This window comes from Symphodus melops (assembly GCF_947650265.1).
Source record: "Symphodus melops genome assembly, chromosome: 21".
Lineage (NCBI taxonomy): Eukaryota > Metazoa > Chordata > Actinopteri > Labriformes > Labridae > Symphodus > Symphodus melops.
This window is the reverse complement of record NC_136711.1, coordinates 18,042,639-18,070,006: the sequence shown is the minus strand read 5'-3', so window position 1 is coordinate 18,070,006 and position 27,368 is coordinate 18,042,639. Positions and strand designations below refer to the sequence as shown.

General features: G+C 42.3%; 2 protein-coding genes across 5 annotated transcripts; one reads left to right on the top strand and one right to left on the bottom strand.

The window, feature by feature from the left end:
- On the bottom strand, positions 1-27,368 carry LOC306842447 (dickkopf-related protein 3-like). 4 transcript variants are annotated; one of them, XM_079372727.1, is made up of 5 exons: positions 27,267-27,368; positions 1,253-1,350; positions 829-1,003; positions 531-732; positions 1-346 (listed from the first exon to the last, which is right to left on the bottom strand). In XM_079372727.1, exons 1-5 carry the CDS (start codon positions 27,271-27,273, stop codon positions 286-288), a joined length of 543 nt encoding a protein of 180 aa, XP_079228853.1. In that variant the 5' UTR covers positions 27,274-27,368; the 3' UTR covers positions 1-285. The 4 variants fall into 4 exon arrangements, 3 of the variants coding, with proteins under 3 accessions (XP_079228853.1, XP_079228852.1, XP_079228851.1); XR_013781735.1 differs by lacking the exon at positions 1,253-1,350; XM_079372726.1 differs by lacking the exons at positions 1,253-1,350; positions 27,267-27,368 and adding an exon at positions 6,917-7,171.
- LOC306842494 (plexin domain-containing protein 1-like) lies at positions 11,349-26,406 on the top strand. The gene is made up of 13 exons (XM_079372800.1): positions 11,349-11,939; positions 18,489-18,643; positions 22,455-22,598; positions 22,678-22,747; positions 22,909-23,031; positions 23,116-23,234; positions 23,323-23,422; positions 23,742-23,840; positions 23,934-24,015; positions 24,104-24,164; positions 24,244-24,367; positions 25,379-25,539; positions 25,642-26,406. Exons 1-13 carry the CDS (start codon positions 11,840-11,842, stop codon positions 25,765-25,767), a joined length of 1,464 nt encoding a protein of 487 aa, XP_079228926.1. The 5' UTR covers positions 11,349-11,839; the 3' UTR covers positions 25,768-26,406.

The following is a 27,368-nucleotide window of genomic DNA, read 5'->3' as shown; positions in this document are numbered from 1 at the left end:
TTGTATTCAGAACATTTTTATTTTCATTCTGTCGTTTGAAGGCAGACAAACATACAAAGACATAAAAAGACTAAAAATGCACGATATGGAGATTCTGTACAGGACACAAAGAAATCATTGAGCTCACCTACACAGTAGTGCTTTTGTTTAAACAAAGTGAAGAAAAAAAACAGGGCACAAATAAAACTCTTCAAAGAAAATGTTATATAACATTTTTGGAAATACTTTTTTTATGTACAGTCATATAGAACATTTTTACAATAAATAACATGTTTGAGGCGGGCGTCACTGTTTGGGCACTTGGCAGCTCCAGTTTGGCTGTGCTGGCTGGTAAATAAAATCTCTCCTGAAAGACAAACACATGCGGTTAGCTCATGTAGACATGCCAATTATCATTAAAATAACGATTTCATAATAATAATAATAATAATAATAATAATGATGTTCTTGGAATCATGCATGGCTCTTAGGTAACAAATACAGTTCAGCAGTGTAAACAGCTTCACTCTTGAAAACATGGTCGTACTTACTCTCTGAGGTGTGGCGCACTGTTTCCACGACACAGCAGCCCTTCATCACAAGGACAAATCTGGTTGATGCTAAACGCCAGGCCGCCATCGGGAACGTAGCAGCTCTCACCGCGGAGCAGACGTCTTTTGCACACCTGTTCGCCATGGTGACGAGCGCAGCACATGGATGCGCCGCAATCTCTGTCCACTTTACATCTTGCACCTGGATGAACAAAACACTGCTTGTTTATATTCAAATACTTTTTTTTCTTGTCGTTGAAGGACTTTGTCATTTGACTACTTTGTTTTGACGTCTTACCCTCTTGCCCGTCGGGGATGCTGCGGTGACACTTTCCAAACATGCAGCTGAGTCCGCGGACACACTGAGCGTCCCTGCGACAGTAGTGGCCCTCCCCTCGCAGGGGAACGCAGAGACCAAAGTGTCGATCACAGGAGAAGCCCCGCCCACAGGCCCTGTCCTGATCGCATACAGCCTGGAAACAAAGGAGGGAAATTGTTAAAACCCCACAAATACTCATGTTACAATTGAATTTAAGTCAAGCACAAAACCAAATGTTCCATCATTAACAGCACACACTGCAAATGGTTCACTGGGTTCACATATTTTCTGAGCATGAAAGTAATATTCTTTTGCACAAACAGAGAGTTTATGTATTGAATGAAGGCGTTAACTATTAAAAAACGTATATACTATCCATGCCTAGAAGCCAATAGTGTCATACCGTGATTGGTTTGGTTGCAGAAACATTTTCTCGAAGTGCCTTTGCTCCTTCTTTGGGAGGGCTGTGTGGCATGTTGAGCATCCAGGCCCATATACGAGCTTCGGCCCAAGAGGAGCAGAGGAAGAGGCAGAGCATCCACAGATTCCACGACATTTCCACCAACCGCGAGAAAAGAAACAAAATCGACAAAAACAAGACGGAGCGACAGTGTTGAACGCAAAGAAAAGGTGACTCGAAAAAAAGAAGAAAAGGAGGAGCCACTCGTCTGTCACGCTGCGCTAAAAATGTTCAATTTAAAGGTCCCCGGAAGATGATGTACAGTGGTGTCAGGACAGCAGTGATCCATGCAGTGACAGTGGCTGCCTCTTCTCTCAGAGTGGCTTTTATAGGTCACAGTGGTTTTATCCCCCCCCCCCCCTCCAAACCTGGCTGTTTGTCCAAGCAACAGGGTAGGAGGAGACAATTAGTTGTTAATGGATTAACTAAATTGCTCGGGTAGCCCCCTGCAGATAGAATATAGTGGCAAAATGACCAGTCGTGGAGCAGGGAACAAGCAGGGAAAGAGGGGGAGATGTGGAGGGGCGGGGCGGGGATGGATGGACGTGACGGCTGACAACAGCTTCTCACAATAGAGCCGAGACAAGCGCCACCTCTGTGTGGTTATCTCTGCCAGACTAACAAACGAGGAGGACAAAGGCAGACAAATGCATGACATGTTTTTCCACTAAATGAGTGACACTTCTGGCCCCCCAAACACCGGGCAAACACCGACCTCGACTGCCCCGTTGGCCCCTACCCTATCCCACTTCAGACCCCATGCTGAGAGCAATTTGCAGAAGTGCACCCTGCAGACGACCCCATGATCTCATTAAATGTAATTACCATCAGCCATTAGTTCTCAAGGGGAGACGGGGGAGTGAGTGCAGCGAGAGAAAAAAAATGCTTGAGGAATACAATAAGATTCTTTTTGGATGTTTTTCTCACAATCTTTGGTAAAGCCTTAGCATCCAGCAGATGTATAAACCCCTGCAAGAGGATATGCAAACCTTTCAACTTCCTTAAGTTGAGTGAAAAAAAATTATTGGCACAGAAAAAAACAAAATTCTGTGGTTGTGAGTGAGATCTTTATCTCAACTTTCAAGATGATAGTAATGACATGTTTGAGCTTTATCCCGAAAGGAGTTTTTTTTTCCATGTTCCAGTTTTGCCAGAAATGTTTATTGGTGGTGATAATAAGTAGGCTGTATTCACCGGCACCCTTCTCAGTTTTGTTGTTAACAAAAAGTTATTCCAAGAAACATTTGGTACAAGTCGGCGTACTAATCTGTTCTGGCACATTTAAGAAAAAAAGAAGCTTTAGTTACAAGGCTGATCAGAAAACGATCACCAGTCAATCAGATTGTAACTTTCTCTGCCAATTATGTGCAGAGCCGAGAGCCTCACAGGAGCTGACACACTGAAGTGAACATGCCTGGTTTTATGGAGACAGGTTTCACCCTCCCTCCCAAGTTCAGTCACTGTTGGACTGTGACGAATCTGTGTGTATCGTTTCCACCCGGTCCTGCATGACTCTTTCTACCGCCAAAAAGTAAAACTGATACTCTGATATAAAAAGAAATACTCCCTAGTCTAGACATGGTATTGTGTCTATCTGTAAGACTTTCGAGCCATCAAACAAGAATGACTGATGAGACCTCCTCCACCAATAGTCTCTGTCATGGAGTCAACTCCAGACAAAACCAAATGAAGTATTTTAAGTAGGTAAGACAGTGGATGACATGGATAACGTCTTGTTATGGGCTGAAAAGAGAAACTGGGTATGTAGTCCAAACCTGAGATTTAGAGAAAGAGCTCTAGGCTCTATAAGTTTAATCATTTCTTTCATTCAGGTGGGCTCACTGGCCTTCATAGACCTGGTGCCATGCTAAATGGTCCTTAGGTTTATCACACTGGAGTAGCACCGAGTCCAATGATATCTAAGGGAAAGACTCGACAATTTAAAAGCAACTATATTTTCAGTGATGATAACTTTCTTGTTAATTCAACGGGAATACTTTTACCAACCATTAGTGTTCAGATTTTTATGTCAACATGTCGTGTTTTCACTCCGACTTAGATTCCTGAATGATAATCATTTACATATTCTCCATGGCAGACAGCACAGATTGGCAACGCAGATATCTCAGGTAGTTAAGTCCTTATCAAAACAGGCTAACGCAGACTAATGACGTAATTGGCGGTCAATTAGTGGACACAATGGCAGAAGGTGGATCAATTAGCAACATGCAGATAAGTCTTGTGACATGATTATGCAACCACGTGAACACCATTTGAGGAAGTCAGGAATTCAGTCCGGAAAGGTAAGACGAGCTGCAAGAAGATGTGACTGAGTCAGACTCAGTCCGACTGTGTTTCAATGTTTGAAGACCTTCGGTGGTCAGACTGGGAGTCATTTAGTCTCTGTTTTTAAATGTATGAGCTAGAAAGTTTAAAACAGTCATTTGTAATTGAAAATATCATCCCTTCCCAATTAGGTGCTTTCCAGTTCTTGCAGCATGAAAATTACAACTACAGGCTCAACGTTGCTGCTCCAATCATGTATTCTTGTTCTGCGTTCATTCTTACTGCTAAGATAGCCCACCTCTTATTTACCCAAATCCAACAACAGATAACTGTCTCCAAACACTCCTTAACGTGCTCCCCCGGTGTTAATGACTCTGCTAATGACGCTCGTAATGAATGCGCTCACTGTCACAATCAACATTGCTGAGGGTCTTGTAATTAGGGACTAACAAAAACAACGGGCAGGGTGACGTTTGGCCATTGTAATGGACCTTGACCCCCTGGAGGGAGCTCTGAATGAATGGTGGAGGACACGAGGAGTCCGCCTTCCAACCGCCAGAAAAACACGGTCAGCCCGGGGATGGCTGGACGAGCCAAAGAGTCCAACAAGGTGATTGTGTATTCAGAGTATTGGAGTATAATGAGGTACACTCAGGACTCAATATGGCATCTTAGTTTTAGAGCCTGTTATGTTTGGGAAACGGAGCACAGCTGAATATTTAGGAGAGTAGTTATGATGAATTATTTGCTCTTGTGTTGCTTGCAGGAACATTTTACTGAGAGAAATGAACAGATGTCGAACATGGGAAAAAAAAAGCTTGTTTTTTTTTCAAGTTTGTCTGGCAAACTTCTGGTTGAGCCCATGTTAGAAGGCAACAGGAGGGGTGGGTGACGACATTTTCATTCGGGGGACCGGCCCAAAACCATAAACTGTTAACTGCACAATCAGTGTGGTCTCAGTGCACTTAATGAAACTGCTTCATTATGTTTTCTTTCGGCCTGTTCTTCTCTGCTCTACGGTGGTGTTTCGAAAAGGCCTGAAGTCTAAAGTTGCCTAAAGTGTCCTTTACATTTTCAGGAGTGCATTTGTAAAAAAAAAAAATTCTTCACTATGAAGCCAAGCTGGCAGCTCTATGGAAGTGTAATTGACATATTGAGGTTAAAGTCCTAATTGACTTCCAGCTGTTTAGGAAAAAATTATGAAAATGGCAACCATTAAGATGAACAAATATAATGTTAACATGCTGTTTTATCATTTTAATCATGTACTAGTTCACCACTCAAAGTACAGCTGTGGCTGAGTGCAGTGTTTTAAGTTTTGCAAATATTTTAAAATCATCATTTTTGAAATGGGAATATGAACTCCACCGCCTCCTTTCATGCCAATCCCTCCATTAGTTATCCAAACAGTTTGGACTAAAGTGATTTTGAAAATGTCAAAAAACACAAGAATCAAAATCTTTCACCACAAGAACTGATTTACACAAGGCGTTTTAGATTGGCAATTATTTGAACCAGTTCGCTTGCCTGCTTTCATCGCTAACACATCTGTTGGTTAGCCTTGAAAACCGGTCTGATATCTGGCAAAGCGAGCGGTGTCTATAACAGCTGTGTTGGAGTGCCTTGAACCTCTTCGCTTCTCTGGACAAACGCAGATCAATTCAGGAACAGGATCTAAATGTAGGAGGACATACTGGCTGCTGCATTGTTTTTAGAGAAGCCCACACTCCAACAAAGCATGTCTCCTCTATGTTTGATGAAACAGTAAGGTCCTTTTATGATTTAATGAGGTGGATGTATTACAAATAGTGTCTTTAAACAGCTGGCCCCGTGTATATCCCGGTGTAAGCACGCCATGTTCTGACAGTTACTTCAAGCTTCAGTTCTGAACTGAAGTCACTTTTAAAAATGAGGTGCTAGAACTGCCTCAGAGCCATTTCTTAAGAGTAAGTGGGCAGGCCTCATGTTTTATATCACTGCTTGTTAAAAGAAATGAGCTGTGGAAAAATAAACAAAGAAAACATTAGGTGAATAATATACTCTTAAAATCTGCCTGATTTCAATACTTTTTTTTTTTTTTTTACTTTTCCCTGGTCAACAAGCGTAGAAGAGATTTTCGTATTTTTTTGAAAATACTTGAAAGTCAAGTTTTACTTTCAATTTCACAATAAGAGTGTAATTTTGGTCAAATTTTAGTTTTGTTTTTAATCCATGTTTGGTTGAAAGGGGGTAATGGGAAAATCATATTTATCTTGGATCTCTTAATGACACGTGTACCTAAAGACTAGTAAAGTAAAATTGATTATTATTTATGGTACAGTATAAAAAAATGTGTCCGGTGTTAAAGGCAGGGTAGGTAATTTATGAAAACCAGCATTCATGTAAAAGTAGCATTCCTGCAGTGCTCCGTCTGCACATCCCCTCCCCTCTGTGCTTCCTCAAAAAGCCACGCCCGTCATTTACATACAAGCGCTACAAATGACAGAATTTATTTGTTCCTTTTTGCAGAGGAGCTGCTTTTTTTTTTAGGAGCTAAAGACAATTCCAACTAAAACCTAAAGAATTGTATCTGGAGAAAATCACCAACCCGGCCTTTAAAGTAACACAAAACATTTATACACTATGTTTATTTTTAGGCAGATGGCTGTTCAGTAAGTCTGGTTCTGCTTAAGGTTCTGCATGACCCAAATACATTTTCCTTGCCACTGCTGGGCCAAGTGTTTGCTCATGGTGGACAGTTGAATTGAGTGATTAATAGATGTAATATTTGTTTATTTGTTAGGATTACCATTAGCTGTACCCTATAAAGCTCAGCTACTCTTCCTGCTACATTGAAAACATGATAATACCCCTTTAATCCACACAAACTGTCCCATACAGATGGCTGTTGGATATAAAGTGTTTGTTGATTGTCAAGTTGTTAGTAAAATTGTCTGCTTTGGTGATCCGAAGGTTTTCTACTCTAAAATAATGGTGATAAATCAGTTCCCTTGCTTCATTTTACTGCAGAAAAAGTGGAAAATTAAAGGGGTGATTTACAACAAAGGTCATAAAATTGTTAACTTTCGGATAAAACATTTACACTGTGTATCCGGCCCAAACATTCACCGAGAAACAATTACACATAATGGCCTGTCCCATTCCAATAACAGTGAAAGCCCCTGTCTCACTGAAAGCCAACTCCACATCTGTCCTAAATGATTATGAGACTCAGTGGCAGAAATCATTTAAGGACATCTTGACGAGAACTTGTGTGCTTAAAATAATAAAGACAAAATGAGCTCATAGCTTTGGGTTGATGGACCAAACAAACACACTTACCTCATCATTACATTTGACCTCAAATAAACCACACTTGTCGTTACATGTCTGAACGCCGTATGTGCTGAGAATTACATTATCATCTCTATAAGCTGTTTTCAATTGGGAAGACGACATGAGAGTGTGACTCCTTCCCTAATGGGAAACAGCCTTGTGCCGTGTTTGTGCCAGATTGAAAGAAAAGGGGGGAGACAGCAGAAGAGGGCAGGAGGATGATGTAGAGCAAGGGTCACTTATGGTCAACAGACACTCAGCCGCCTTTTCCCATCGATCAGATTCAAGTGACAAGAAAACAACTTGTCGGGGGAACTAGCTTACTTTAAGTTCTTGTGGATGCTTGTTACGTGGCATTCAATTGAATTGGACTTATTTTGTTCAGTGATGAATCAGCATTAATGACTTAGCGAGTCAGCTTTTCGTTGTTTGTTTTTCTTCTGGGAAATGTTTTAACATAGAAACCAAACACCATTTTTTGACTTAAAGGAGCAATGTGCACGATGTCTACAGAGCTTGATCTTAAAATTACCTTACTACATCATCAGACAAAACAAAACATGTCCTCATTCTCAGTTTACATTCTAGTCCTGAATGAACTGTATTTTTTTTGGACCAGAGACGGTAGGCAGTTTTAAGGCCCAACTTGCCATTTTGGACGCTCCTCAGTTTACCAGATAAAACACAGAACAGGTGTTTCAGCAAACTGGTTCAGATTTAACTGATTCTCCCCGACAAAAACAACACTTTTCTAATAAACTCCACGAGCAGAAACGTGGTAAAGCTAGCATAAATATTCGACCCTCTATCGTTAGCTTGAGGTCAATTTTCCAGGTAATATCCTGCTGCCTTCTCTAATCAGCTGACTCGGACTTCCTGCGGAAAAAAATACTCGGGATCTGACAAGAGAAGCTCCGAGTGAAGTCTGAGTGAAAAATGTGGCCGTTTGCTTCAACACATGCAGCGCCTTCTGCAAATATCAGGAGTTTTCTGTAAGTGTGAAAGCCCTCTAAATAAGGTGACATCAAGTTAAATCATGATGTGTTTAGTGTTGGGTCAATAAAACGATTATTGAGTGAAGGTCAGGTCAATTTAAGTATTTAAACACATTTTCTGGAGTTTTGTGCATGTGTGAAAACTAATATAAATTAAAATGGCGACAAAATCTATAAATATGCACTTTAGATATTAATCCTACTCATCTTTGAACTCCACATAATGGATCCCCCCCAAAGGATGAGCTCAAGCTGTCTGGATTATCCCCTTACACATGGAACCAAAATCTGCTACAGATGTTCAATTGTTCTGAGTTCTGGAAACTGTAAAGGCCAGAGAATAATGATTCACATGTTTTTTTATAGGATCTAACAATTCAGTAAACGTGTGTTGGTTACTGCATGTTTCTCTACCTCTTGTAAGACAGCAACATGTCATGGAACATAATTGTCTGATTGTACTCGACTGTGGATCGGCTTCATGTCACTGAACACCTTCAAGATCGACACGACTCGATTTGTTTGACGATCTTCATGACATTAATTTGAACCCAACAATTTATGGAGGACTGAATGTGCCAACGGCGCATGTTAAAGCACATCTGCTTCTACAGACTCTTGATGCAGCATAAACAGAACTGCATGTGCTGCGTCTGTTTCGGATGATATCGGAGCCTTGAAGTTGGACCAGGTGAACAGAAAAGTCAAACCTTCTCTGTTTCTCATTGACTTCAGTGTTGGATTTCATTGAAACGATAAAAGCTTCTCACTCTATTCAAGATAGATCTACAATTTGATATTGTGCTTAATAGCCTACTCCACTAAAACCCAAACAACCCTGTTAGCTCACAATGATGTTTATCTCTCAGTTCATTGAATCGTCTTTGAACGTCCCAACATAATAAACGGAGCGCCAACTTTCACAAACCTTTTCGATCACTCTGCAAACTGAAGTCTGAGTCTGGAGGAGAGACAGGTGGGTAAAGGTGAAGGCTCAGTACATGGTGCTTGTAAACTAAGATGCTGGAGAACAGTCGGTACGTTCATGGGGAGCTGCGACACAGAGCCAACATGGAGAAGCATTCTGGATGACCAGTCTGTGTTTGATTATGTCCAACTAAAGCCAGCAGATTAAGAGCCTATCAAATGACAAACTGATCACTAGTGATACGACGTACTGATCATATTAAGTCTCCACCTTTTACCATCAGACCAGTTATTTGCAGTATATTGGATTGTAATCATCATGCTGTTGTAGTAAATGTTGTTGAATTAAGATGGCCTATCATTCGGCAGAATCTCAACAAACCAGCCCTTAAACTACTGCTGTTAACGTCTTCTCAGACATTGAATGTAGGTAGTTGTGTCAGTATCCATCCATGCATCCTAATTTATGATAAACAACCAGCCACGCTCACATTCAAACATAAGGGCAGATTAGAGTCACCTAGAGAATATCTAGAACCCACCCAGGCATGAGTAGAACATGCAAACTGCACACATCGAACCAGGAACCTGTTTGCTGTGAAGCAACAGCACTAACCAATGCACCAGTGTGCAGCGCTTGTATTAGTATGTGACTTCAAAAACCAATGTTTTAAAGGGGTCACATAATAAAAAAATCCACTTTGACAGTGTTTTTGAGTGAAGATTTGAGTGTCTATCAAAACACAAAATATGAAATAAACACACGTTTCATTTAAACTAAATGGGAAAAGGTGGATAATGTGTCCTCTTTAAGTTGAAGCAGCACATTTAGTCTTTAAGCATTTACAGTTACCTAGCATCCTGTCCTGTTTGACTTTATTTTGGCCTGTTTTTTCAACACTGATTTTGGCGTCTACCATTTTATCTTGTGTGTAATTTGGCCCGGAATTACATTCAGTAAGAAGCAAATATTTTCTCAGCATCGGCTCTGTCGATTCATATTTGATTCATCTTTAACAGCTGTGTGAGAATTCGCCAAGGCTTGTTTCTTCTCTGCAATGCACCATGGGATGTCTTTCTGTCTGACCTGTCCGCATAATGGATTAACTCTTTGGAGAGAATATCAAGTGATCTCTAAAATACATTTCAGCAGTTGCTCGGTTTGAATACAAAACGCCCACTGATGTTTCATCACACCATCTCACTGGGAGATAAACAATCACGAGCTGAACGGCAGCAAACTGTAAATACTGAAGGGTGAGGTTGTTTTCAGTCTTATTCTTAACAAATTATGTAAAGAGACCAAATACAACAATGAAGGTATCCTACAGACAGCCATGTTTACACAAAGCCTGATGTATCCTGCTCCTCTGTGCAAACAAATGATTAAAAGACATAATGAGTCTGTGCTGCACTGGGTGACATGTTTATTCTCGGCCACACACACATGCTGCCGGAAATAACAATCAGAGAACCACATGTGAATAAATCCACGTTTGAAAATTATAATTCCAGCTCTTTGAGGAATGTTGGCTGAACAATGGTTATCAGCTGGAAAAATTAGGAGAAGGGAAACACATTGTTGGTTTGGGTTTCAACAGGAAGACATGATGACAATCCAAATGAACACAAGCCCAATGTAATCAGACTTCATGGAAGATATAATAAGCATTTGTTTACCTCCAGTTCACGCAACAGGTGTCTGAAGACAACAAATACCTCCTCCTGATCCACAGCCCTGCTCAGAACAGGCTGTTTCTGTGTCTGTAGCTTTAAATGCAAATGAGCTGTGTCTGACCACGCCCCCCTCTCTGGAACAGCTTGGATGTGGGATTTCTTACTCTCTTGCTATTGTTTATGGTGAGAAGGCAGACTCAGAGGGTTAAACAAACACCTTACTGTGGGAGTGTCACCCACTTGGGGGAGGGGCTACTGCCCTTTGTGATGTCATGAAGGGAGAAACTCCAAACGGCCTGTCTGAGCACTTATTTTCTGAAAAGTGGAGCAGGCAGAAAACGGAGAGGATGGAGTTATCTCATGACTGGGGGTGTTTGTCGTCGGACTGAGGACAAATATTTGTGTTAAAAAAACATGGTAAAATGTATTTTGCATAATGTTACCTTTAAGTCAGTTTTCCAATTCTGTCAAAAATGGGAAATAGAACCGTTAAAAGAAAATTCATACTTGTGTTAACTCCAATGTATTGAACTGAAAAAAAGTTAATCAGTGATTAGAAAGATGGGATTTTTATATTTCACTAAAATTACATCTCAAGACAACCTGAACCTCAAATGACACAAATAAAACAGGCACTAAAATAGTTATTTTTCTGCATCTACATATTTACATTACAGCTTCCAAAACACGCAAAAGAAAAAAAAAAGTTAACAGGGCACTGAGAAAATATTCAAAATCTGATCTACTGTTGTACAAAATCACTTTTTTTTTTTTGGTTCAACATGCTTTCACATGCTCCTCCCAACTCCAACACCCCCTTTTTAAGAAGAGAAGTGGAGGAGAAATGTAGAAATACAAAATATTTGCTCTCTGTGGAAGTCTTGCAGAAATGTAGAGCTCTGTTTGAGAGCAAAACAGAGAGGCGAGAGAAGACAGACGGACAAACACAGGGGAGAGTGAAGAGTGCAAAATAATAAGGTTGGCATTAAAGGTAGAGCAAAACGAACACAGCTCCTCATTCTGCAACACTTCACTGCACTGTCAACTCTTCTGCTTTAATGGATCCGTCTCACCAGAAGTAACTCCGAAGGGATAAACACGGACGTTAATCAAAGAGGAGACGTACTGTGAGGACGGAGAAAAGCTGTAAACCTTGGCTGAGGTGAGGAAGACGCAGTTGTGTGGGAGAGTTGCAGAGGCGAAGAAGGAGCAGCAGCAAAAAGGCAGAGGAGTGGAGGAGTGAGGCGACCTGTTCTTCCAGCTTCAAAAAAAAGAAAAAGAAAAAGAAAAGAGAGTCAAAAAGGGAACGGAAGAGGAGAGGAGCTGGTGAATGCCGGAGAAGAGTCGGCTGGTCATGGGGCTGTGTGCTGTTCTCCTCATCTGTCTCTCCCAGGCTGAGCTGGGGAGCATCTGGGCTCATGAGAATGGAGGTAAGTTGACATTCATTATTGCCAACAGCAATTTCACACAGGTATCTACATGCTCTCTTACAGGAAAGAAAGTCTGACTACATTTTTACGTGATATAAGTTGTCAAAGCTTATCATTAACGTTTGAAGAGTTTCCAAAAACCTGATTCAGGAAACAAGAACTCTGACCTGATTCCTTCCCTTCATCTTTGCCAAAGGGGAAAAAAAGGTTTTTGTTCACTTTTTTTTTTTGTGGCTTTCGCACTTGTGTGTCTATTTATGCATGTGCAAAGTTAACAGGTCCCTTGACATTTTCTTTCTGACTGTTACAAGAAGCTCTTAAATACTATGTGTGAGGGTCTGGGTTTTATAAGGTGCCATTCCAAAACCTCTATATTTCCGCTGCAAAAAAGCCAAGTGTCTGGAGTTCATTTGCCTGAAAAAACAACCATAAGATCATAAATCCTGCATCTTAGCAGGAAAATGTTTGAGGCTACCCAGAGATGTCAGTTATGTCCGTGAATTTCATTCCTGCGAGTATAAAAAGTCCAAGAGAGCATCAGCAGCCTAGAATACTTGGAAGTATTTGGAAAGTTTTTTTTAGTTAATTTCTCTCATCTAAAGCCCAAATCTATGCACTCTGTTCATCACCTGTAAACAGATACAGTTTGCATGCTGCATCCTCCTCTGGCTTCCTGTGTGTCTATACATCAGCGCATGTATGTATTTTCGTTCTCCTCAGAGATGCATTATTTTTAGCCAGCCCCCGTTCTTGTGCTGACGCTCCTCCTCCCGACAATCAGTGGTGCTCCAGTTTCTCTGGCCTCTCCTGTGGTCCCAGTTCCTCTGATCAGGGGCCTGGCACTGCAGAGGACAGCCCAGTACAGAGCGCGCGGACCAGAGAGATGACTCGAGTCCCTTACAGACTGCAGTTCTGCAGCAGTGCCGTAACTGAGCTCCATCGTCGTTTGTACTTACACATTGCATCTGTAATGGCGTCCGCTCACAGTCATGGCAGCAGAGAGAGGAGCAGGAAACATGAATACTCAAAGTTTTGATGGCTTTTTGGTAACAAAAATGTACGGTCCGCCATGTGGCGCATGCCCCTCTGAAATGTACTCGCCAAACGGAAAATCTACCCGCATTTGGCGCTTGTTCATTTCAGACCCTGCACACACACTTATGGTGCTTTCCCACCGTGACGGCTCCAGTGACACATTGCCAGCTGGCTCCTCCCATCACACCTCTGTCACCATGGGAACGACTTTTCCCCATCACTTCATCTCTACGGTGAAACATAGCGAGGTGTAACAGGGACGTAAACACTCCACCCTCTAGTTGCAAAGTCTGTTAGCGCCATTAGTCGAAAAAAAAAAAAAATGTCCATGCTCACTTTTAGGACTAAAAAAAAGGCACATACAACCAAACTCAGTTCAGTCAGTCTGTTTCCACAGCCTGAACACCACGAAGTAGATCGCGTCTTTGCTAAAAAAAGGTTTCGCTGGGAGCTCTATGACAACCTGAGCTCTCAATCACTTCAGTCGAACGGCATTTCTCTGTAGCCTCCGCTCGGCCCGCCACCGACTGACAAACCGTGCCAGATCTGGTGTTAGTACTCCAGCACAGTTGCATAACAGTGGTTTCAGGACTTTTCTGCTGAGTCAATCCTGTAAAAACTGCCTGCCGTTTATCATCGGCACAATTAAGTCTCAGATTCCACCAAACAGGATAACTTAGCAGTTTTACAAGAAATGCGTCTGCGTCATGTACAGCAGGATATCAGACATGAAATGACCCCGAAAGACAAAACTGACAGACGTGTTTCAGAGTCGTCAAGCCTTTGTCAGGGTTCGAATGGACCTGAAGATGCAATGTTACAAGGCTGATGCAGCTGCTGATAGGATGGCATCAGTAAAAAGACAGTTCTGGTCTGGATGTGACAGGCTGCACTGATGTATAGTCTCGGTGGGCGAGTGATGATGGCAGACAAATGACCGAAAAGGACTAAAACTGCCACCACAAAAATACTTTGTCTTCGTCTCAGTTGGCATCAAAACAATATGGAGCCAAAGGGAACATAAAAAGTCAAGGTCTTGCATCCTGCAGCTTTAATACGATCTCCAATGTTATGCTAAAAGATGACAACAGACCCAGAGCCTCATCATGTCAACTCAGCTTTCAATGTCAAAGCTTAAAAAGCTCAAATCACTGGAACTGACATAACTGATTTCAACCTGGATTGATGTTTAATGTGTTTTATTTATGTGTCAGCAGCTTTTCTCTTCGACTGTAAAATAATCCCCTTCTTTTGAAACTATAAATACTTCAGCACTAAAACAACAGAGCGTAAACTACAACAGACCAAAACCATCTGCAAACTCTAACGTCATGTCAGCTTCACTTTGAATCGAGTCCGTTCCAAAATTTAACAGAAAACAATTCTCTGACAGCAAATCAAACGTTCGCTCGACTCGTCTTTTCATCCATATTTATTCAAACGCCACATTTTTTCTTGATTTTCATGTCTTTATCGGTCCAGCTGCCAGTGTTTGGGATTGCATGTTATGGTTACTGCTGTTTTGTCTCAGTCTCAGGTGCCAAATGGCTTTTCTCCCACGCCATAAGCTGCAGGCTTGTTCAACATCCGTTGCCCTTTTAAAAATCCAACTGCAACGAAAAACCACCGTGCTAAGGAGCGATGACACACGCCGACATGTACAGCAGTGACCACGCATCGTGATTAATGTTCCGCTGAGGATTCTTCTACCAGAAGGCTGCAGGTGTTTTTGCTAATCCTTGTCCTGACACTAACCTTCTGCATCATCTCCACAAAACGACACGGCTCGAGGCTCAAGTTGTGTCATGAGATTCAATCATCCGTCTCTCTCCCCGTACACATCGGTTCACTGTCTTCAGCGTCTCCTGCTGTCTCTGGAGCAAAGATGTTGGCCTCCTGTTCTTTGTGCTGGACCAGTAAATAGTTCTCTTTTCCTTTCCAGGACCAAGTACATGCCTTTGTGCCCTCCACATATCCTGGATCTCAAACAAAGTGTTGTGCATCAACCACAGAAGGAGTTCACGGGAAATTTATTTGTCATCCCTGGTTTTTATCCAGCCGAACAGACTGTAAGACCATTTAGCGTTTGTCTCAGTTGAGGCATGTGGCTACTTTTTTTTTTTTTTTTTAACTCTCTCTCGTCTGTCCTCTTCTTCAAATGGAAAAAATGTGATCTTTAAAGTGGCTGTCGTCAAAATCAACGATCATGGCAGCAAATAGTTCGAATTTTGACAAAGGTTTATACAATCGAGTCATGAAAGGATGCAAAAGAGCTACTGTAGGTTTCTGGAATAAAAAAAAATAAATTAAAAAAAAAGGACAAAGAGAGCAAGAGATCATGAGAGTGGGAAAAAGCTGCGTGGGAGACGGTAACAGGATGAACAAAGACAATCTGTAAACCCGTAGCTCGGTGTGTGTATGGCTCACAGTGCTTGTGTCCTAGTTCAATCTCACTCCCAACACCCACTTGATTTGTAAGGCGGCTGCTGCTGCAATGCAGACGCATGTGAAAAAGCTGATACAATAGGCCACTAACGCGATGATGCCACGTTCTCTCAACAGCTGGTGTATATCCGTTCATCAAACAAAGCAAGTCTGTTCAGAGTCAATACACTTGGCGTTTGAGATGTTCTGGACCAAACAGCGACACTGAAACCCAACAACATCCGAGCAGCTAAGTGACTGTCAGAGTCATTTGCATGCATTTCCGTCTACTAAAGAAGCCATTATTGTTTATATTTACATTTAAACCCAACAGCAAGTGTCGTCCATCTGTCAGATAGGTCACTGGATTCTGGGCCCTGTTTCATATTCACCAGGATGTTTTTCTGCTCCACTTTGCGCTCTCCACAGGTTCCTCGTCCACATGTGTCTGCCAGACCTGATGCTACTGAGGTCATCGTGCAAAGTCCTTCCCACTCTTGAACTCTTTTTAGCCTTTCATTGCGTTGGAAGTTCATCCAGGCCCACATGCGGACGGTTAGTTAAAGAAGTGTTCCAGGAAAGAGGACAAGCACTCAGGGAAGTTCGTCAAAGCTGAATTTGAAGTCGTACAAATCTAAAAAGGGGGGGGGGGGGTGTATGCGTAGTCGTGTGCATGTTTTGGACTTCCTCCACGTCCCTGAAGCTCTTCCTCACCTTCACCCCCTGCTCTCTGACGCCTCCTCAGCTGTTTAGCGAGGATCATACGTGCTGCCAATCTGACCCAATTAGGAGCCTCGAGTTATGAAGCTGAGGAAATAGCTTCCACTGCACCGTAATCAGACAGGATTCCTTATTAGAGCCGTCTCCCCTGTGTGTGTGACAACCTCTCAGCGTTTCCTTCCCTTGTCCCCATTCTGTGTCTTAAGTCTCCTCTTTATCATTGCCTCTATTTGATGCTATTTTACATCAACAATAACAACAATAGATAATAATATTCAGTACATGGGATACAAAAGCATCCCCTACAGGTATCTCTTCAACCGAGCCTCGAAATAAACGCTTTTTGATTTTAATTTTAAAACTTAAAACGGTAAAGTAACCAGTCCCCGTTTAACACCTGACACATTCGATGGCGTTCTAAGACGAATATGGCGACTTTAAAATAGCAGTATGGAGGGGAATGTGTCCTGGGCCAACCCAACCGGACCCCATAGTTCATCGATGGTCTCTGATTTAAGTGAGAAAAAAAACAACAAAAAGGGAGGTAGAAAAACTGTTGGCCTGGGCGCTTCTAGGGTCTGCTGGGGCCGTCAGCAAACATTCATTGGGGGCCCCTCCAACCAGCGTCCATTGTTATTTTCACAGCAATAATGCATGCAACACTTCGCAGGGCATCGAGAGTGAGTGCTGTCACATGGCGCCCAATCAGGGAGGTTTCCAACTGTCATTGCAAAATTTGTACATTTTGAGGCAAATCTGGGGTTTAAAGTTGATCAGCAAACGGGAGGCCCCCTACTGGCCTGGGGCCCCAAGCAGTTGCCTGCCTTGCCTGTTACACACACACACACACACACACACACAGGGACACTAATATAGCTCTGTTGTGGATACAATGTGCTAGTACAAAGGGGTGATGACAATACGTTCCAGCAATATTCAGATGTAAATGTGCCAGAGAGAAGAAAACAGCATGTTTTACTAAACACACTTAAAAAGTATGCTGACACCGAAACTTCACACCCAAGTGTTGTTGTTTAACATCCAGAAAACAAACACCATTAAATCAGTTGAGACGGCAGCCTCCCTCCTCTCTTCTGCTTTCAGGCTTCCCAGCTGGTTTGGGAGCCTGGCTGCAGAGATTTGCCCTCATTCAGCCACATGAGAATTGGAGAGGTTTGATCACTGGTTTGTGTTGATCAGGTCTCTCTCACAGTCATCTTTCGAGTTCATCCCAAAGGTGTGCGATGGGTTCGAAGGTCAGGGTTGTGCGCAGGCCAGAGTTGGAAACTGTTTTTAATGGGCCTCGCTCTATTCACCAAGCCGTGACATTTTAAATCGAGAGAAAAAACCCTTTATAAACTGATGCTGCACACATGGGAGCAAACTGTTATTTAATTTATCACTGAACGATAAAGCATTACAGTTTTAATGGTAACAAACAGACCCATCCAAACTTAGAAAAACATCTCTCTCACGATAAATCTAGACAGCACATTAGGTTTAATCCGCTGCATGTCGCTCAGGAGGAAAACACCAGAGAGCATTTAGCCTGACGAAGGATCAGCACATTCTGCTGAGCGTGCAACTCTTTGAACCATGGATCTGCACAACAGTGACTCATGGATCAGTTCGGAAATGATGGATGAGAAAAAGAGAAGTTAACGTGAAGTAACATTTACATCTATCTTTGAGCTGTTGCGCAAATTACTTAAAAAACAAAAACATTTGGACAATAACAAGAACTGAAACCAACGGAGGACATTCAGTCCTATGTTGTTTGTGATAATCGCTCTTAAAGTGGGAACTTAATTTGGTCTTGACGTCTTGAATCGGGGTTGGGGTAATCACATCAATGGGAGCCATCAGGTGGGAATCCAACTTCCTTGACGTTTCATTGACAGGCCAACGACCTCTCCAGAGTGCTCAACGGCAACACCTGGCGTCCACGGTGCAAGAGATGTAAAGATTAAAAGATGTTTCTGCTCCAAGACTTGCAGAACACAGATTGATTTAATTTTCTTTGGACACGTCTGCAATTGATCCCCAATACGCCGACTAATAAAGAACAGATGTGACCACATGGCTTTAAAAGCAAAACAAAAATCACATTGCATTTAAAGACGATAATTTAAGAGTTCTTTTCACACGTTTCGAAAACAAGGGCAGAATCCAATTATCCAGGTCATCGGCTTGTCTCAAGTGGAGATTTAATATTGGGTTCTTTATTTGCTGAACTGTCACTTTAATGATCATGAAGAACAGATTGAGAATCACCACAGCCCGAATAAAAATACATCTTCAAACTACAACAGTCCTTGGATTCAAACATGTTGACTCTGCTCAGTTACCACAATGCCTTTCTTTTCCTAGATGCGCTGAGTCAAACTAATCTGTGGACGGACGGGTCCTCGACTGGATTTCACAGAACCAGGAGGGACCAAAAGACCCCACAGAGAGAGGACCAGAAGTCCACCGATGGACGAGGACTCGACATCAGCATGTCTGACAACGTGACCCAAATTGTGGTGAGAAATAAACACAATCGAAATGTAAACACCGAGTCGACGTTGACTGTGTAAAATAACAGAACTGATGATGTGAGACGAGGCTCGACGGAGGCCGGTTCTCCTTTTTTAGCCAGCAGCAGCAGTGGAGGCTTCATGTGCAAATGGCAACTCAAGCTGTTTTCAAAAAATGTATCCGTGAACATCTGTCGAGCAGGAAAGAGTATGAAGCTGCTTCACATCGGATGGTAGCGTACCAGTTGTGTGATGTAAACATCATCCTGCTTGAATTTTCCTCAACATTTCCGGTCGCATTCACAAACTGGCTCACCCAACGTCGTGCAGAAATGTAAGGAGGGTAAGCCTGGCAGGACAGAGTCTGAGTAAAAGATGGTATGGAACATTTGCTTTCACAGTATGGTTTCTGTTTCGATGTTTTTTTTATTTGTGCTCTTCACTTCTACAAGAGCAAAGTCCTCGAGGATGTGTTTGGTTCATGGCTCACATATCAAACACTCTCCAGTAAACACAAACAAACACAGATGTTTGTTTGCTGTGCCACGACTGTCTGTCGCCGAATGGAAATGTTTGGAGTTGTTTGGACCGACTGGACGTGTTCGTTTGGTGTTTGTCCATGTTTGATTGGGTTCGGTCATTTTGCCATGCTTTTCAAATGGACAATTACTGTACAGCAGGCGTGTAGTTTGATTTCCCAACACAACGCGACGCAAAGCAGACACAGTAGTAGCGGTAAACTCAATGGCCAGCACTGTCTTGTTTTCATCTTATCAGTGCGGTCGAATGTTCATATACAGCCTTTCGAACCCCCGTGCTCCTAATGAGGAAGCCATTAAAAAACCAGACCGGTTTCTGTCTTTCTGCTAGATAAAGATAAAAGTCTTGTGTTTTCTTTTAAATAGTCAGTTGACAGTTATTTATGTGGTAAAAAGGAGATCATCCAATCAACAACATGGGAGTTCTGCCACTGTGAGGCGATGAGGAGGAAATCAAGCAGAAGAAATAAGAAGAAAAGCAAACACTATAGACGAAAGACACGTAGCGGGAATGCCTTCCCAAAAGTGCACGACATCAAAGTTTGATGTTATTTCACTTTATCCCTTTGTCGTCTGAGAACCCAAGACGGACCAACATTTTTCCGTGGCTTCACACATTTTCACCTTCAATTGCGTTAAATTAAAACAAGATTGGCCCTCAGAAAGGTGGCCAGGGAAAATCAAAACGGATCTAGATTTTCCTCCAATACTTCTGGTCAGGCCTCGCGTGTCAGAAGACGATTTGAAACGCGATAATAAAACGAGCGTCTTGAAATGAAAATTGTCTTTACTCTCCATTTTAAGATGATTTTTCACCAGTTTGAGCCGCTCAGTTTTGGGGTTCGGTTTCGTTTGGATTTGCTTGATCTGTGGGCAGTTAGACATGACGACATGAGCGCTGCCAACATTAGTTACTATGTTCCCAGTTGGAGGAAAATGGTTGATTGTGTTGGCTTTGGGCTGAACATTGTGTTTATGTTACAAGTTTGGCTGGAGTCTAAAGCGTTTCAAATGCACTGAAGAGATAACATACATAGCTTGAAGTTATCTCTGGTCCGACCCACTGGACCCAGATCGGGGTGGATCCACAAAAAAAGGAAAGTGCGGGCCATTTTAGTTTGAAGTTTATTTAAAAGGTAAAAGACTGGAACAATGTTATTCCACTGGCTGATGTCTACCCAGCTATCAAAATGTTTGTCAAATGCTGATTCTAAAAGCTTTGGCCTGAATCTGGCTGTTACATCAGGGGCAGGTCAATCGAGAAAACAGTCTCAACACTGTGCCGAGCCATAGAGGCTGTGAGTGGAGCTTTTTCGTTGTGAGATTCCCGTCAGGTGGACTGGTCCTGAGATATTTTTCCATGAAATGACGCTTACATCCTTGTGTGTGTGTGTGTGTGTGTGTGTGTGTGTGTTTAAGTGTATATGATGAGGATTAATTTGTGGTTTATGTCCCCAGACTCCTCTTACACTTGAATCCGCCTCAGTAAAAATTCAACCCAGATAAACCGTGTTGTGCTTTTATTTCACCTTTCCCTCGGCTCAGATTGAAAACAGACGTCGGACTCGTCCTGCCAACATGCAGTGTTTGTTTAAGCGTGGTTGTGCGTGGACATTGTGCGCGTGTGTGCTTGTGAATGACTCACTTGGACTGCTGCTGTTGACTTTTTTTTTTTTTTTTTTTAAGGAGGCAGGTCTGATCCCAATTTCCAAGACTTTTCTCCAATGGGAATCCTTTCAATAAAGCAGTCAGCTGTGAGGGGGGGGGGGGGGGGGGGGGGGGGGGAAGTGCATGAATACTCCCCTCTCCTCACCTAGAAACCCCCTGCACACGCACACCCTCCCTCTAGAAAACACCGGCTGCTGTCAGGCAGTTTGAGATGGGAGGAAAAAAAGTGGGTCACTTGCTGTATATGGAGCAGCCAGAGAGGCAGTGAGAGCGCTGCATTTAACTGCTCCACTTTCAGAGCCCACACTAAACCCCAGAACCATCGCTCTCTGTCACCTTGAACTGTGGCGTGCATTAATAACGCCATCAAGGATGGAGATCTGTATGAAGAAACAAGCTGTTGCTTTGCGTGTTGCGTGTAAACAGCTCCCCCAAGTGGAACAGCTGGGACGGAAATAGAGGAGATGAGTCACAGATGTGTGACGGCGTCTTTCCATTGGTTTAGAGCCCATTTTGAGATTATCCAAATATTATAATCTGATCATCGAAAAGTGCAAGTTCCTTTCACCACATTGAGACTTCTTCCTGTTGATCTTTGTGGGGTGCTGCTGACCCCGAGTTTGGAACCACTCTACGAGTTTGACATCAACTCCAATCTCCTCGTTACAGCAGCTGATTGTGTTGTGGGGAAAAGTGGGGGAAAGAGGCCTCTACAGTGTGGATACTTTGGGAGATCCTGTGAAAAATCAAACAGGTCTCTCCTTGAATGACACGGTTATGAAGTGGTTGTTGGGGCAACATTATTTTCCTGGTATAATTATTGATTGTCATTGGGCCAATGGTGAGGTGGTCGGAGCGCGCGGCGCCCATTTCAACGAGCTGTTTAATCGAACCAGCAGTCAAAGCAGAATCATGTTTCACTCATGTGGCAAAGAAAAGTCGTTTCAAGTTCAGGAAGTTGGAAGCAAGAAATGTTTCGAGCTTTGCTTTAAAAATTGGTCATCAATCGATCCCTTTGATTGTTCATCATTTTCTGATGAACTGCTTCCTGTTTCATTTGAATTCTCGACTGCAACAAGGTTTATTTTACGTGCAACATAAACGACACCATCAAAAGCACGTACAAGTGTCATCATGATGGAAAGACAAGTGAAGCCAGAAGACTGACTCAGCAAACCTCAAAACTCTTGGCTGTCATTGTCTCAATATGATTTTCATATTTTTATGTCTGCACATAAAACACACAGTAACACTCAACAACAGAGTGTTACTTTGGGAATTAAAGCATTATGTTGTTGCTTTTTTCAATCCCCTTTTAAGTTTCTTTTTTATCCCACTCACTGACGCTAAACTTTATGCACAACTAAGTCTGTGACAAGAGAGTCAAGATCTCCATATACTACGATACGAGCTTATGTGGTTTCATTTCTAGTAAACAACCACCATCTTTAACTCAATTACACATTTCTAATGGTTTTTCCTCCCATCGTTCATCTCGCCAGAAACTCCGAATTGAATGAATGAATTGTGAGGACATTTTTTTAATAATCAAAGTGAATGGATTTCATGCTGTTTGTGAAGACTCCCTGACTCTGTTTTTTCTCTCTCAGGAGGACTCCACCAAGTACTACACATGGCAGGGTTTTGGACCAACAAACAGACGGACCAAAGAGCTGTGGGTGAATCAAAATGCTCTGCACCAGAGCCAAGTCCAGATTCACGGCATCCTGTCCAACGCACACCAGCGAGCGGCGGTGAGATGAGCACAAACAAACTCACAAGTCGTTCTAATTCAACACGCCGCCGTTCCTGATCGTTGGTGTTTTTCCACAGAGGGTGGCGCTTTCTTTTGATTTCCCGTTCTACGGACACAACTTGAGGCAAGTCATCGTGGCGACCGGTGGTGAGTTTCGATTTGATGTCATCTCTTAAGATTTAGAGACACCAGCTTGAAGTTCTTAGTCCTTTACACGTGAAGGTATTCTGTGTCAAGGACTTTGTGCGCACTTGTGCTCATCGTGCAGCATGCATTGTGCAAATCCACACCTGTGTGTCTCCACCCAGGTTTCATGTACATGGGAGACATCACTCATCGAATGCTAACGGCCACACAATACATCGCTCCCCTCATGGCCAACTTTGATCCCGGTTACTCAAAAAACTCGACAGTGAGGTACTCGGACAACGGTGAGTAAGAGCTCCTCAGGGAACACGTCTGGGAGCTCCTGGTTTCCTCTGACCTTCCCGTGTCTGTCTCCCCGCTCTGCTCAGGTAATCTATTTGTGGTTCAGTGGGACAACGTGAGGTTGCATGACCAAGCTGACGAAGGGCCGTTCATCTTCCAGGCGGTCCTCCACAGAAATGGAACCATTGTTTTCAACTACAAAGAAGTAAGTAAAAGGATGGCGACCGTCTCCTGCTTCGTGTGAACCGTCTGCACCGTCCTGAGACCGCCATGTCAAAACTCATGTTTTCTAGATCCCCATGTCAGTGGACAACATTGATGTGAAAGGGCACCCAGTGAAAGTCGGACTGTCTGAAGCCTTTATGCTACCAAATCAACTCTCAAAGCCGACAGGTCAGTTCTTAAAACGTTCTTTTTTGTGACGCAGATTTAACACTGCAATTGTGCTTTCCTCTCTTAATCCTGTTTTCTGTAACAAGGTATTCACATTGTCTATTTTTTAATGTTGATTTTTGATGGGTGTACTTTCTTTGAGAAAATAAATCAGAAGTCGTCTTCAATTTGATCACACATTGGAATGCTTTTTTCGCGATGGTTCTTCATTTTCAAAGCTAGCAGTGCGTCATATCGTACGCAACAAGTAGCCTTTAAACCAGACGAAGCAGCAACACGAGCAGGAGGAGACCCTGCTTATACTTTCTATTCTGTCTAGAAAAGGGGGAACAATTTACCATCTATGAGTATCATCGCGTTGAGATCAACTTCACGAAGATTGTAAGCGGCTCTGCGTTCGTGCTCACGCCTCTTCCCAGTAAGTATCCGCCGCCCACCGACCTTTGAACCCCAGCCAACCTTTTCTACTCCAATCTAAAACTCCAGCACCCTCTCGGTCTGCTTCCTATAGCTTGTATTCAACACAAATCCTGCGACCTCTGCTTATCTTCCAACCTGACAACTGGCTGCGGCTGGTGCAACACTATCCAACGGTAAATTTAACATTTTGGCAGATTTATCTTGGGATGAAACCGCAGAGAACTTGGCTTTTGACATCTTTTCTTTCACGCTGACTTTCAGATGCTCTGACGGGATGGATCGACACAAACAAGAGTGGATACAATACAACTGTTCAGTCGAGGTGAGAAACGTTCCCCATTCATACAACGGGGGGAAATCAGAACGTCTTTGTTGAGTGCTTGCTGTTCAAATTCACTCAGGCGAAAGGCACATGCGAGGACTACAACCCAGTACAACCTGAGGGATCGACTGGCACCTTTAACCACTCCTCTCCAGGTCCAACTCCGACTTCAGCAGTGCTCAGAGATCATCCTGTCACCCGAGGTAAATCTCTCCGACATCAGGGATACAGTTAAAAAGAAAACACTTCTAACCGTCCGAGGTGTCGAACTTTGTGCAAGACGTCCCGTACTGTTGATCAGTGTCCCTGGTGTTCACTCAGGCAGGCCAATGACCATGATCAAGACAGAGACAGAAGCAACATTCAACCGTTGATGTATAAATAGGAAGTCTAGAGATGGCTAAATATTTACAGAAGAAAATGTAAAAGGTTTATAGAAGTTATATTTTAAAAGTCACCAGACACTGTGCGTTTCTTTGTCTGACTTCCTGTCCGGGTCGTCGTGTTCTGTCCAGCTTGACACATCGACCTGTTGTTTACTCCGTCGAAAATAGACGTAGACGGCGTTCACCATGAAAACACAATCATTAATTAACAAGAGTGGCAGCTAACTACGGCTACCATTCATTCATTTCTGCTGTGTGGGAATTGGTCACAATGTGTTTTTTTAAATGGTGCGAATTCAAAGTCAAAGGAAAGTCTGAGCAAGCAAAGACTAAACAATAAAGCGTGTTCTATACTACCTGATTCTATCCTACTCTACTCTGCTCGATTCTATTTTGTTCTTTTTCCTTGAGGAATTGTTATCAACACTTCAGACGTACTAAATGAAAGCATTGCAGATCATTCGTCTACAGAAAGTATTTTGAGTTGTAATGAACGAGATCCTTTTATCCATGTTGGTTTGATGAGAGCTGTTTTTAGATTTAATGAGTCGACTGGCCGCACTCATGAAGTGTTGTTCGTCAGAGTTTTATATGCACACAGATAATGCAACACAGATCTTTTCTTTTCTGTTGTTTTTTTTTTTCGCTGTTTAAAGTGAATTTTGGATGTTTTCATGAGCATGTCATTAAGTTTTTAGCATTATAATTAATCTTATGACACACGGATCGGAATGAAAAACAACACCTCATGCAGACCATAAAAACCACCACACTTTTTATTCTCCATGCTTTAACATTTAAAACCTTCTCTGTTTTCTGTCCTTTCAGATGTAGACACGAGCCCTCCCAAACCCAAAGGGATCCCAGAGAACACAGCCATCATAGCGGGTGTCGTGGCTGCACTCGTCCTGCTCGTGGCTCTGACCTTACTGGCTGTCTATTACATCAACACACACCCCACAGTGGCTCCACCTTTCTACCTCATGCAGGTGAGTCGAAAAAAGAAAAAAAAAAACATCAGAAGTTAGAGAAAGTCCATGTGTCTTCTTTCACTGCTTGGCCATTTACAACTTCTTTCTGTCGTTTTTCAGCGACGCACCAATAACTACTGGCCGTCGATGAAGTTTCGTAACCAGGGCTGTCACTCCAATTACGCTGAAGTCGAGCTGGGTGGTCATGAAAAGGAAGGGTTCATCGAAGCGGAGCAGGGATGCTAAGGGTGCTGGACTTGCAGGACTCAGAAAGAGAAATGGAGGACACCATCTTAAGGACAGCGAGAGAGCCAATATGGACAATCAGGACGACCATCAACGAAGAGTTCCCCTTGACGGCTGGAACGTTTTTTTGTTTTTTTTACTTTAACTGCTCTTGAAGCTCTTGCCTGTTTTTCCTCTGAGTCTTTTGCTCTTTACAAACACACAGAGGATGTGTCGTGTTATTCAAGGGTTGGAGGGTCTGAGTGACAGAAAGTTGAATGTACAGAAAAAAACTGTACAATACCCATCAATATGAGGGGGATGTCAGGGAATGAATCAAACAAGCCTTCATACTGCAAACCAATGTAAAACTCTACTTAACTACGTGTTTTTTTTGTGTGTGTCAGGAAACCTTCATGTGACCAGTGGTTCATGAAACGTTATCTCTCTCTCTCTCTCTCTCTCTCTCTCTCTCTCTCTCTCTCTCTCGACTTCACTATTTACAGATATTTAGCAATATAACTAATAGTGATTAAAATAATCATCCTGAACATCTCTGGAATAATATTATTTGACTGAGATTTATTGGTGGCGTCTTTTTTTTTTTTTTTTTTTTAATCTTTCTGTTTAAATGTGTCTTAATAAAAGCTGGTGAGTGTTGATGACGCGCTGATGCTTGGTGACTGATAATCTATGCCGATATTAGGAATTGGTCAACTTTATCTAAGGAGGATGTGCGGTCAGATAAGTGGTATAAGGTAACATGCTTTTATTCTAAAGCTGCAGCTAAAACCTATTTTGATTTCTTTGCAAATTAGTTCTAAATTAAAAAACATTTAACCATGTAGGAATGTCACATAAAATAATCTACGTAGTTTGTATGCAGAGTGCAGTTAAAACTGCTGCATATGATTCAATTGGCAACGAAAAACTGTCCCTATTTGATCAAATGCCAATAAAAAAGGCAAAAACAATGCTTAAATGTGCTGCTTTCTCACAGATAATCCAAAGTCTGAATGTCTACCATACAACATACTCGACTAATCAAAAGTATTTAGTAGGGTGCACATCTTTTAGAAAGAATCTTTAATAGAATCTCTTTTGTGAATGTGGCTTTTCAGGCACCTTTGCATGATAGGTGATACAAAGCACTGCCACAAGATGGCGACAAACTAACACAATAAAGGAAACAACCCCATTACCGTTTAGCACTCATTTTCACCAAGGTAGAGACCTCAACAAGGCCGACTTATCACAAGACGCCCACAAGCAAAAACATGCATACTTTCCTAGCAAAGATAAATTATCTGAAAGCATGTTGACTGATTGAAATGAATGATTTTAAAGTCCTTATACAGTTAATATCTCTAATTATTACCTCTTAAATTCAGAGTTTTAAGATGATGGATACATGTTAACTCGGCCTGATTTTGAACTATAACTTTGTGCAATGATAGCAGCCCATAAAAAAAAAGTAAAATCACCTTTGCAAATGATAAATCAACAAGTATGTCACTTACAGTTCATTCACCGGACGCCTGAAGTGGAAAGTTTACTGGACCACTGACAAAACGTCGAAATAAACGTTAAATGAAGGTTGCAGGTAAAGTGGAATATACCAT